Source organism: Silurus meridionalis, chromosome 21 (assembly GCF_014805685.1).
Source record: "Silurus meridionalis isolate SWU-2019-XX chromosome 21, ASM1480568v1, whole genome shotgun sequence".
Classification (NCBI taxonomy): Eukaryota; Metazoa; Chordata; class Actinopteri; order Siluriformes; family Siluridae; genus Silurus; species Silurus meridionalis.
The window spans coordinates 3,248,654-3,261,554 of record NC_060904.1 but is presented as its reverse complement, the minus strand read 5'-3'; the positions used below and the strand labels follow the sequence as shown (position 1 = coordinate 3,261,554).

Sequence of the window (12,901 nt, the reverse complement as noted above, 5' to 3'; positions counted from 1 at the left end):
GTTTTATTTCTAATACATTCCACTCAAATAGTATTTTTTTTATATTTAAATTGAATGTGATTATATTTTTTAAAATAATTGATTTAGAAAAAAATAACAATCAATACTGTTTCTGTTTTTAAAACATTACAGGGTTAATTTTTTTAATTATTATTATTTTTTAACTTTGTGTTGAAATGATTTTTTTAATTTATTTTTTGTTTTAAATACTGCCCCCTTTATTGAAGTAATAATAATAATAATAATAATAATAATAATAATAATAATAAAATAAATAAATAAATAAAAAAGTTTGTCCCGCCCGCTCGATATAAAAACGGCGTCACAAGCCCCCTAAAAAAATCACAATGAGTTAGTGTTTATTATTATATATTGTTTTATATAATGTTTTGTATACATTTAAAAAATATTTTTATGTTGTTTCAAATGTTTTAAAAACTCACGCTATCTTCATGCCTTGTCTTAAAATACAAAATAAAAAAAGTAAAAAATAAAACGCTTTTCTTGACATGTCTTTATATATATTATATTTATTTACTTTTATTTTATTTTTTTTATCTTTAACGTCATAATAAAAATACTTACTTCTCACGCCTTATTTGCGCCTTTTATATTAAAATTGGCAAAACATCTTCCGTCCTGACAGGAAGTTACAAAGTGTTAAGTTTCAATCCCCTTCCTGCTCCCTCAATAAGAGCCCTTTGTATGCCGTGTATAATAACGGCTGTTGCACCCTGCAGTGTAGTGCACTTCTATTTAATATCGAGTCATTTGGGATACGGCGTGTGTTTGTTCAAGTTTCTCCCCACAACGCAGAGAGAAATACAAAAAAAGCTGGTGGTTGTCAAAGAGCAGACATGTTACACTGTATAACATAAAAAAACGAATTATCAACATCTTAAAACTAACCCATACAACATTCTGCAGCATTGTATTTTTATTATTATGTTTATTGTCATGCTAAAGGAGTGAAATAAATGCCTAAGGTAAGAGACACTAAGCTTTATCCATGCACCTGATACCTAAGATGCAGGTTGATCTATTTGTATTCATATAAATTAATACAGATCTGTAACTGTCTAAATACGTGAGTGAGAAATCATTATAAATAAAATACAACTAGAAATAATTCAACAGTAAAACAATGACATATGGCAGCATTTTAACAAATATTATAGTCTGTCATGTGTTATCAGACTTTCTCTATATTCTACATGTACTGTTCCCTAATGTAAATGTATTAGTTTTATGTTTTAATAGGAATAATTAAAAATCCCTTGCAGTGCTCCGTTTGTGTATCCTGTTTTGCACAAGCGTTTGTGCGGCTGTCTAAGATCTCGCGATATTTGATAATGGTGCACAGTAAGTATCGCGATATTTCGTTTAGCGGCTGAGTTGAACGAGAGAAATATTAAGAAACAGCACTTTGGAGTGTTTTCTTTATAATTCTTACATTATTCTTGTAATTATTAAAAGAAACATGTAAGCAATTGGGAGATACACGATTCTGATTTCAGAATTCATTTATTTATTGACCAATTTATTATTAACGTATTCATATGGTTAATTACTATAGAAGCAGCTTCTCATATCACAGGTTCATATTAATGTTTATATTAAAGTTTCTCTTGTGACAAATCATTCACAGGGACATGACGGGAAGACAGAGAGATGTAGACGACGTTTTCTGTAAAGAGTTTTTCCTTTTTAAAGAAGGAGTCTCCAGTGTCAGAAAGCCATCAAACTTTCCATTAAGGACTGAAGGCATTCAGGATTTTCAGTATCATAACAAGCTGCATCTTTTTGTCGTTTTAATTCAAAAAAGTAAAAAAGGGAAATGGTGACGGAATGATGGTTTATACCTGCTACACCTGTTAGTGGGTGGATATATTTAATATGCAGCAAGTAACCATTTTGTCTTCAAAGTTGACATGTTAGAAGCAGGAAAAATGGGCGAGCGTAAGGATTTGAGAGAGTTTAACAAATTGTGACGTCTAGACGACTGGGTCAGAGCATGTCCAAAACTGCAGCTCTTGTGTGATGTTCCTGGTCTGCAGTGGTCAGAATCTATAAAAAGTCCTCCAAGGAAGGAACAGTGGTAAACCGGGGTCAGGGTCATGGGCGGCTGAGGCTCAATGATGCACCTGGGGAGTGAAGGCTGGTCCGTGTGGTCCGATCCAACAGACAAGTTAATGCTGTTAATGGTCGACGGGTCAGAACTGTTTTGGCAGGTGGTCATTATGTTATGCCTGATCTGTGTGTAATGTAATAACGTTCCACAACGTTGAACGTAACCAATAAATGTGACACGACGAATAACCTACAGTATGTATTGTTATTAGGGAATAATCTTAAATCTGATGATTGATGTTTTTCCTGCTATCGCTCTGTTTATCAGGATGAGTCTTGCAGCAGGTGTGTGTGAACGAGCATGTCACTGATCGTCTTTGTGTTGGTGGCGAGACTCAGGGATGGACTCCCTCTGTCCGCCTCCACCGACTTCCAGCACAGCAGAGAGCTGCAGGAGAGAAAGCAGCAGATCCGCACAATATCAAAATCGCTGAGCTCGCTTCCTGAGAGAGGGATCATCACGGGTCATGAGCTCTATATCTAGTGAGGACTAAATAGACAATTTTTTAGGAGTATAAAAAAAAATGAATATTAATATAGTAATGCAGTGTATAATAATAATAATTTAAAAAACTGTAGAAAATTGAAATAAAAATACAGTCATTCATTTGGATGTTTATGTTCTGTGAATAATCTGGGGTAATGCAGCCTTCTTGAAATTTTTGTTCAAACGGTTTGTGCATGTGTGTTGTAGCTTCTTCACGTCAGATGACGTGGCCTACCTGAGTGTGTGTTTGTGCAGTGTATCTGCTGCTGTGGCATTCAGCTTCCTGGAAGATCTTCGCTGGCAGTTCACGTCCACCTTCGACGGTTTAGCGGTGGCCCAGGCGTGCCGACCATATCCTTTCCTGGACTTTGGTTAGTGTAAAGATGCATGCTCAGGAGAAAACATCTGCCCAACATGAAGCATTTTTATAAAATACCCTTATTTAGGCAAAGCTGAACATAATTCAAATGAAATACCTTCTCATTATACAACCATTAGTGAACAATATAAAATTTGTCTGGTTAAAATATTATTGTCAGGTGATGAAGTCTTATGTCTTTGTGTACAATGTTTTAATTTTTTTTATTTTCTTGCTCAGACGGCGTAATTCAGAAGCTGCAGCAGCACTATAACCAGAGCGGAGGTCCTGCTCTTGGAGTTACTCTGACCACAGTGCAGGAGGAGCTCAGCCTCAGTCCTCCCCACGTCCTCACCATGGATGGGATACAGCTCGGGAACGGAGTTGCGAACGGCCACGCTGAGCAGACCGCCTCGTCAGGTTTGCCTCGGGATGTTAAAATTTTCCCCAGCAAATAACGATGACGTAGGGAATTAATGATCACCATTTCTGTTCACAAAAATAGAGATATAATCGAAGCACATTGTGAACCAAACGTATCTAACCAAAAAAAAATAATGCAGTCCGTGATTGTATCGAGCAGCCAAGAAGAAGAGTAAACTCTTGTGGAAAAAAATTAACTGTTAAAAAACCTCTGACACTGGAGACTCCTTCCATTAATGCAAAAAAAACAAAAATGTATGCTGCACAACTCCTCGATTTTGAAGTTTTGCCGAATAAAATGTTACTATAGAATCAGTATTACAACAAGCATCATGTCTGAAATGTGATACACCACAGGTCAGACGCAGAGGCTGGAGCCGGTGTCTGCTCCTGGAATCCTCTCACTCACCCTCAACATCATGTGTGCTGCTCTCAATCTAATCCGGGGCATTCACCTCATCGAGTATACCTTCAAGGTAAACAACTAGTTTACCCCTCACACCTCATACAGCTTCATACACGAATTAGGACAAACTTCATTACATGTGTGCCACATTATTAACATCACAGGGCAAATAACGGTGACAGCAAGTGAAGATATCCAGAATCTAGTCACACCTTGTATCTTGTAAGATTGAAATAAATGAAATGTAATATTTTGGGTTCTATTGGGTTGGTGTATTTTTTTTTTGTAATCAAAGTTTAACCTATTTCCATAATCCCAGTTTTCCTAAAAAGGGCATCATTATACATTCATTATTGAACACAATATAACATTTATATATACGCTCTGGTCAAACTGTAATTATAATTGTTCCACAATCTACAATATCCAGAATCTAGTAACATTTATATTTTTGTGTCTTTTTAGAAACAATGACACAAAAATACAATTTAAGCTTGAAATAAGGAAATGTTTAATTGATTACTTATTATGTCAATTAATAAGTTTAATCATTTTGATTTGTGATAGAAGAGTATCTGTGAGAGTGAAAGGGAAAGTTTATAGGACTGTGGTGAAACCTGAGATGTTGTATGGTTTAGAGAGTGGCATTGAGTAAAAGACAGGAGGTGGAGCTGGAGGTAGCAGAGCTGAAGATGTTAAGGTGTTCATTGGGAGTGACAACGATGGACAGGATTAGGAATGAGTTTATTAGAGGGACAGCACATGTATGACGTTTTAAAGATGAGGTGAAGGAGGCGATGGTTTGGACATGTGCAGAGGAGGGACATGGGGTATATCAGGAGGAGAATGCTGAGGATGGAGCCACCAAAGGAAAGGAAGGAAAAGACCAAAGAAGGGGTTCATGGATGTGGTGAAGGAAGACATGCAGGTAGTTGGTTTAAAAGAGGCAGATGAAGAGGACAGAGGGGTATGGAGACGGATGATCTGCTGTGACGCCCCCTAATAGGAGAAGCTGAAAGAAGAAAAATAATCTTATATTTGATGTATAAAAATTGTATAATAATAGAGAAAACTAGATAAACAACTATATTCTGGGTATTTTCACTTCACACATACTGTATTTTATTTTCTCAATCTTCATGTAATGTTAGAATAAAAAAAAAAAAAACATGGGACAAAAAAACCAATGTGATTTTTATTGAGCTGTTTTGTGACCGTGTCCATCGTTAAATCGCTAAACAAATAAAATAGAACTGATCGACTGAAATACATTTGAACTGAACAAGTTTCAATGTTTTTTCGCAGGATGATTTCGACGGATTATGGAATGTCGTGGCATTTCTCGTGGCGTTCGTGTGCTGTGTTTGCCAGGTATCTCGCTTTAGAGTTCTGTGTTTTAAAAAAAAGAATCGGTGGAGTAGCATTTTGAAATCAGACACACTTTTTTTTTCTATCACACAGTGCCAGCTTTATTTATTCCACTCGTCCCGGAAGAAGATTAAGTCATTAACACTCCTCACCGTGATCGTTCTCTGTAACGGATTCCTGTTTGGCCTGAGGAACATATTGCAGCTGGCCTTCCACATGTCTGTGGCCTTCATCTCAACCCTCCTCATCCTCAACCGCAAGCTACAGGACAGGAGCTTGGACTGTGCCGTGTGATCTTAAACACACACACACACACACACACACACGCACACACTGGTGTCTTCAGCTGTTTCTGGAAACACACAGGACAATACACAAGGTAGGACATGATGAATGCTCCGTTTTCAACAGACGACCAAATTCCACTGACCTTGATGAAGAGTGGGACAGTTTTATCGTTTTTTGTATATTTGAATAATTTACAGATGCTATCAGTTTGTATCAGTTGTTTTAAATCACAAATTATTTTTTAGTTTTTTTTTTTCTTTTTTTCTTTTTTTTTTTCCTCACTCTTCACATATCGCTATACTTTTGCAGAACACATTCTGAATGTAATAAGGTTCAGAGATTATTAAAAGGGACTTTAAGGACAAACTATGGTCCGTTGTAAGGGTTGTGTAAAATGATTAGAGAAATAATCCAAAAGAAAAATGTTGGATGTCATTTTTGTGTCAGGTATTTAATTAATTTTGTATTATAAAAGATTTTGCTGTGTCTAGTTTGGCTCTTGGATTAAGGTTAAGCTAAATTCATTGGGCCTGTCATCACAGATTGTTCAAATTCCCATTGACATATTACAATGTAAAAAAAAAAAAAAGGTTTGCACTAATTAATTGTTTACAAAGAAATTTGTAAAAATGGCGTTTCTGTAGATGTAATGATAAGATAATAGGCTGACGTTGTAGCTGGCGGTATAAGTGGTAGGTTTAATGTTGACTAAAGGTTTTCATTGGTACCGTATTTTCTGGAATCTACAGCAAGTTGGTTTTCCGCTCCTAATCCAACCCAACCTCCAAAAAGTATAAAACGCTATAATCCTGGCATTACCCAGTCGTCTTCTTCTAATTATTACGATAGTCCTTCACACGGAAACCTAAGGTCCAGGTGAGAGGATCTGAAGATCTTTGCAAACCTCTTGAAGAAATACAGTGCTCTTCAAATCCTACTCTTAATGAAATCACAAGTCCAGCGCTTGTCAAAAGTGTGGAGTCTTTTATGATCTTTGAGACACTTACTCGCTCATTTTGTTTTTATGCAACTCAAAGGCAAAAACACACAAAAACTGGACGGTGAATGAAGGGAAGAGAAATCTGTGGACAGATGAGTCTAAATGTAATATTTTTGGCTCCAACAGAAGAAGTTTGGAAGTTAGATAACGGGAGAGAAGATGTTATCAGGCTACTGCACTAATACAGTTAAACATGGAGGTAAATGGTTTGGGGTTGTTTTGGTGCAGGAAATGTTCCAGCTGAAAGTAAAAACTAAACCAACATGGCAACCATTCCATACTGACACCATGCAATTCTGTCTGGACTGCGGCTCATTGGAACCGACTTCTAAATACAACAAGACGATGAGCCGAAGTGTACAACTAAACTCTGTATGTTCTTTAGAGAGCGAACATTCGACTGGAGTGATATCTATCATGGAATGACCTTCATAGTCACCGTATCTAAATCCTTTTAAACTGCTCTGGGATGAATTGGATCACAAGGTCAGAAAGAAGCCTCCATGCTGTTGTTTAGCTAAAGGAGGACTTTTCAATGAAAAGTAAAGTTTAACTGTATTATGTTTAAGTCATTGAATACGTGTTTATTGTTTTTATGTTTGCTCTGACAAAATATTTGAAAATCTTTTCCTGTAGGTTTTCAGCTAACATAACTAACCATTACCCAGGTGACTGTTGTATCATAGACCAAGCTGACAAACATGACTAGCCGATTAAGCTAGCTAATTACTTACACACACTGTCATGACTGCAAGTGCAAACACTTTTCAGTAACTTCAGTAATTATTTTATTCTACGCTTCGCAGATTTTATTTAAAACCAGTAAACCTACATACTCAACCTTCAGGTGTATGAAAACCGTTTGTGCTACACTTTAAAAAAACGTGTTTGTAAACACCTGATCACAAATTCGTATTCGTAACACCCCATTCCATATTTAGTCCCTGTTTGTGTTACAATAACCTCCACTCTTCTGGGAAGATTTTCCACTAGATTTTGGAGTGGGATTGTGGAGATTTGTGTGAGATTCATTCAGACACCAGAGTGTTAGTAAAGCCAGCTACTGATGTAGGTGAGAAGGTGAGGAGAACATGTCAGCGTTCACATTCATCCCAAAGTTGTTCAACAGGGTTGAGGTTAAAACTCCATAGCAGGAGATCTTTCACTCCAACCCATTTAAATCATATCACATGTTTGTGGTAACAGTTCGGGGAAGGTGCACGTATGGCTGGAAAAGTCAGGTGTCCCAGTAATTTTGTCGATATATAGAAGCTTTGTAATAAATTTTTAATCCCACATGTTCTGGTAACAGTTAAAAGTCTTATACTACATGCGTCATTCTTTTCACGTAGCACGTCTTTTGTATATAGAGGTACATTTTGTAGCATTTGATAACAATTGCGTGTGATTATATTTGAATAACGATTTAACATCTTGTTATATGGCGGGCCTGGGAATCAAAAACCTCAAGGGCTCCATTTTTACTGACAAACCATTGGAGTAACTTTGAACTCGAATGGCGCTCGCGCTCTCGCTTTGACTTTAAGCTCGTAAACATACTGAACGCTGAGGCGACTGCGAAGATTTCTTTTTTTACAAACGCACATTTCCCTGTGATCTCCGTTTGAAATTTACTGTATATGCCAGGTTAATAAAATATATTTTTATATTTTTACATTCGTAATATCGCGAGTCGACTTGTATAAAGTACAAGCTTGAGCTGTAGTAATATGTATTTCATGAAAATTAAATACATATTTAGACGACGTACAAAGTCTGTTATTTATTGAAGGAGCTGAGATTGTACTGGTTATATCCGTGGATATAAATTACCTGTGTGTTCTTATGCAGTATGTTTGAGTTTACAGAAACCAAACAACCACTGACATGAAAAAGGAGTGCCGTGTTCATCACTTATACAGTTCAATACATCAGACTGGGTTAAACATGGCTAAGTCCCGAATTAGCTGGTGGTAGGTTGTGTATCAGAGACGCAAAGATTATTAGTTTGACTCCCCTGAGCTGAGCTTCATGAAGACAAGGAATTTTTGCTTGCCAAATGGCAAGCAGAAGTATAGGGCCTTGTATAGAAGGTTGAACTGAAGGTAAAGGGTAAATACACATCTAATCAGTATAAAATAGCAAACAGAGGCAGGAAGTCCGTGACCATATAGGAACCACAGCGTACTCTTCTGGCTCTTTGAGTTCAAATCCCAGAGCTGATCGAATGCCACAGCTGGACCCTTGAACAAAACCCTCTGAAGATGAAAGAAAGAGTAAAGATCTTTTTGTGTGTGTGTGTGTGTGTGTGTGTGTGTGTGTGTGTTCTTAAGGTTTCTTTGCTTCTGAAAAGAGTTATAGATTGGTTTCTGGTGGAGTCTGGGTTGTAATAAAACACCTGAGAGGGTTTCAAGTTTAAGCTTTTTTTTTCTCCTCTTTCTCATGTGGTGGAGTTTTGCAGAGGCAGAACCGAACATTTTACTGAAAAGTTTTCTATCTGTGTGATATAAAACTGTTTGTCACATGTATAATTCTGTTTAATGTGTTTTATATTTATATACAGTATCTCACAAAAGTGAGTGCACCCCTCAGATTTCAGCAACCATTTTAGTATCTTCTCAAGGGACAAAACTATAGAAATAAAACGTTGATTTGTTGTAGTTAATGTGCAGCCCGTATAGCAGATTTACTGTCTTCAGCTTTGTTGTGTATGTTCTCATGTTTACTAATAATTATAAAAATGCACTCAAGGCGGAGACTAAACAAACTTGCAGTTAATATGCTCCTTAATATGTTTCCGAGGTAACTCAGATTTATGTGTGTGTGTGTGTGTGTGTGTGTGTGTGTGTGTGTGTGTGTGTATATATATATATATATATATATATATATATATATATATATATATATATATATATATATATATATATAATTTGACAGACATTCAGTTTGTCCTCAGGGTTTTGCTCAAGCACTCAGCAGTGGCTCTCCTGCTTTTTGAACTGAATTGCCACTAACAGTGAAGAAGCAGCTCTAGTACATGCTTATAAACATTCCAACAGTCAAGAAAGTTCATTTATTGAAATGTGAATAAAAATTAGTCTCATTAAGCATTCAGTTCTGTTACATCAAATCTACCAAAAACAGCATTACAGAGAATCAGGATTGTCCAGCTATATTTTAAATGACATACTATTATATAAATTAATATTCTTCTGAGTATTTAACCATGTGTGGAAGTTTACTGATGTGCGATAAACCTATTTTACCTACAGGCAAAATGTTACAGATGATAATAATGAAAATAATGAATTAATATGTATCATAAATTTGGTTGCAAATGTAGATTTTTAAAAATATCTTTTAAATGAAATATGCAGGGTTTTTTTTTTTTGCCAATTTATTGTTTATTATTATTTTATTATTTGCCCATTATTCAGCTTAAACAGTATATGTTGCTTTATGACTGTTTTTTTTTTCTAATAGAAATATGGTCACTGATTTGTGAATTTTCCTGACCAAACGAATGATACAGCTGCCATAACTCTAATAATTTTATCATGAGCTATGAACAGATTTTATACAGGAAGAATTTGTCAGTGATTTGATCCTACTTTATGAATTCAATTACAAAAAAATGTCAAGTGTCACAGTGTCATTCTTTCCATTCGGTGTCCAACTAAAATTGTCCACTGAAATAACTGTAGAAATAAAAGTGTCCTTGAAAAAAATAAAAATTCTGATTTACCCACTGCACTCGAGGACTTCTATTAGAGTTTTCAAAGCCACCTGAAGTGTGTACATGGTTATAACGGGGCCTGCAGTTTTGTTTACAAAGACGCAAAAGCTTTTCTTTGAAATTAATTGAATAAAGTTTCTTCTTTGTTCCATGTCAGGGTTTTTTCTTTCTTTGCCATTGCTCATTAGGGATCGAGATCTACATTCGGGTTTCTGTTACAGCTCTTTTATGACCATCTCTGTTGTTAAAATCTGTAAAGTTGAACAGAATTAAATTGATCTAAAAGTTTTGTGTTTGAACACTAGAGGGCGCTCTGAATACACAGTTTCAACGTGCAACACTGATGTTAGGCGACATGACAAATTCACAACACTTCCTCTAAATATTTGGCAGCTGTATAATAAAGTAGAGTAATTTTTCCAAAAATACAATTTGTAGCTGATTAAATGCATTGATTTTGGTATTTGATATATTCCTGTCTATAATTTAATCATCATGTCCCCTTGAAACATTCTGACCAGACAATACTGTGATTAAGACTTCTATCCCCTGACTCTTGGCTCTCACTTGATCTAATCCGAAGTGAGGATTTGGACAGGCTTGCTTTTATCGCTGAGTTAAAATGGAATTAGTGGGTGGGTTTGATGCTATAGCTGCATGCACTTTTCACCTCCTCAGCATGCAAAACCCTCAGAGCTGATTATTGTATGGTCTTAGAGCAGAGAAGTCGAAAAAAGACACCAGCTTATAGAGGATCCTATGGAAGTCCTTGCCTCATGCAGGTCATCATCCTGCTCTTACAGCGATGCTATTATAAGCTTTGGTACACCATGCTCTGAGGAACAGATGAACTCTGGTGGTCAGAGAGATACGGTAGGATTGGTGTGAAGTGTTACTACAGCATGGACTTTGGATCAATAAACAATCTCAAACATTCCCCTAAAGAAATTCTGAAACTTCTCTACAGAAACATTTCTACACCTGTAAAGCTCTTGCAACATAAAAATAAGACGTTCACACTCTATATAGTATTTGTTATGTAAAATAAATAAATATTTCCGCTCCCCACGTGCACCAATGAGCCTCGGCCTCCCATGACCCTGTCGCCTGTTCACCACTGTTCCTTCCTGGGATCACCTTTGTAGATATTGACCACTGCAGATCAGGAACATCCCACAAGAGCTGCAGTTTTGGAGATGCTCTGACCCAGTCGTCTAGACGTTACAATTTGGCCCTCAAACTCTTTACGCTTGTCCCTTTTTTTCTGCTTCTAACATCAACTTTGAGGAGAAAATGTTTACTTGCTGCCTAATAAATATATCCACCTACTAACAGGTGCCATGATGAAGAGATAATCGGTGATCGGTGTATATTAAATATAAGAAGCAATCATCAGTGATGCCATATAAATGAGCTAGCTGGGAGGATTGCATTAGAAATGAAAAAAAAGAGCCAATCCTATACTTATGTGCAGATATATTTCACTATTACACTTGACTTACAGTAGCTTAGTGGTTAAGGCTCTGGGTTACTGATCAGAAGGTCAGGGGTGCAAGCTCTGGTATCCCCAAGCTGCCAATCTTGGGCCCATGAGCAAGGCCCTTAAACCTTTGACAAGCAAATAGCACCTTTCTTTCTTGACTACTGAATAGGTATGTGTAGATTTTAGGATTTATTGAGGAGTATTGCATGTAAACAGATCTCTTTTTTGTTGTATTTTCATATCACAGTGAAAATAAATCTGTGATCATTTATATGTAAGATCAACGATGTTAATGAAAAGTGCTATTGACAAAATAATATCTCAAATTCTCAGCTTCAAATGTGAATAAACGTAATCCAGTATAATTGACTGAAGCATAATTAAAGTGCAGAAAAACATCTGAACTGATTTGACGTGATATAAATGTAAACTACAAAACATAAACTGGGATGTTGTTGCTCATTAATGAAGATGTTGAAAAGTTATGAGTTTAAATCTCAGCACCACTATGATGACACTGCTGGGCCCTTGAGCAAGGCCCTTAACCCTCTACTGCTCAGTTGTGTAAATGAGACAATTTTATGTCACTCAGGATAAAGGTGTCCGCCAGATGTCATAAACGTGAACTGGTCTGTCTCTTTCTTTGTTACCCAGTCCCCCACCCACAGATTAGATCAGATAAATATTTTTTTTTTAAATAAAACACAAAGAGTACGAACGAAGACGACTGATGACTCAGTTGTTGTAATATTCTTAAATGTGAAAGCTTTAAGTTTTGCTCAGTTGTACTGAACATTCCCATAAGCAATAAGTTCATGACTGAGCCATGCTGCATCGTAATAAACGTGGATTTTCGCGAGCTGGAATGATCTTATAAATCCTCACCTCTATGATTAGACTCTCAGAGCAGAAATAAGACAAGACATAAACCTTCCCCTTAAATCTGGAGTGTGCAACTGGCTAACGTCTGACAATGTGTCCTGAGGCTAGTCTAAACACGCTCTGACAACTAACAGCTAATTTTAGAGCAGCATTTAGAAGAGTGTGGGATTAAACGTAGCCAAAGTGACTGTGACTAATGACTTATCCATCTAGTTCAGGGAATTTTGCACACAACCTGTTGAACTGTATTCACGTCTAGACATCAGCTTTTATTTATCAGGCAGTCTTTAAATGTAATGCTTCAATTTACACTAGCTAATAATTTCTCATAAAAGGTCAA

The 12,901-nt window shown here is 36.4% G+C and overlaps 1 protein-coding gene across 1 annotated transcript; it reads left to right on the top strand.

Moving 5' to 3' along the window:
- Positions 1-796: 796 nt before the first annotated feature.
- On the top strand, positions 797-5,883 carry sec22c (SEC22 homolog C, vesicle trafficking protein). The gene is made up of 7 exons (XM_046877272.1): positions 797-986; positions 2,399-2,613; positions 2,825-2,988; positions 3,216-3,395; positions 3,756-3,874; positions 5,110-5,175; positions 5,266-5,883. Exons 2-7 carry the CDS (start codon positions 2,432-2,434, stop codon positions 5,464-5,466), a joined length of 912 nt encoding a protein of 303 aa, XP_046733228.1. The 5' UTR covers positions 797-986; positions 2,399-2,431; the 3' UTR covers positions 5,467-5,883.
- Positions 5,884-12,901: the final 7,018 nt, after the last annotated feature.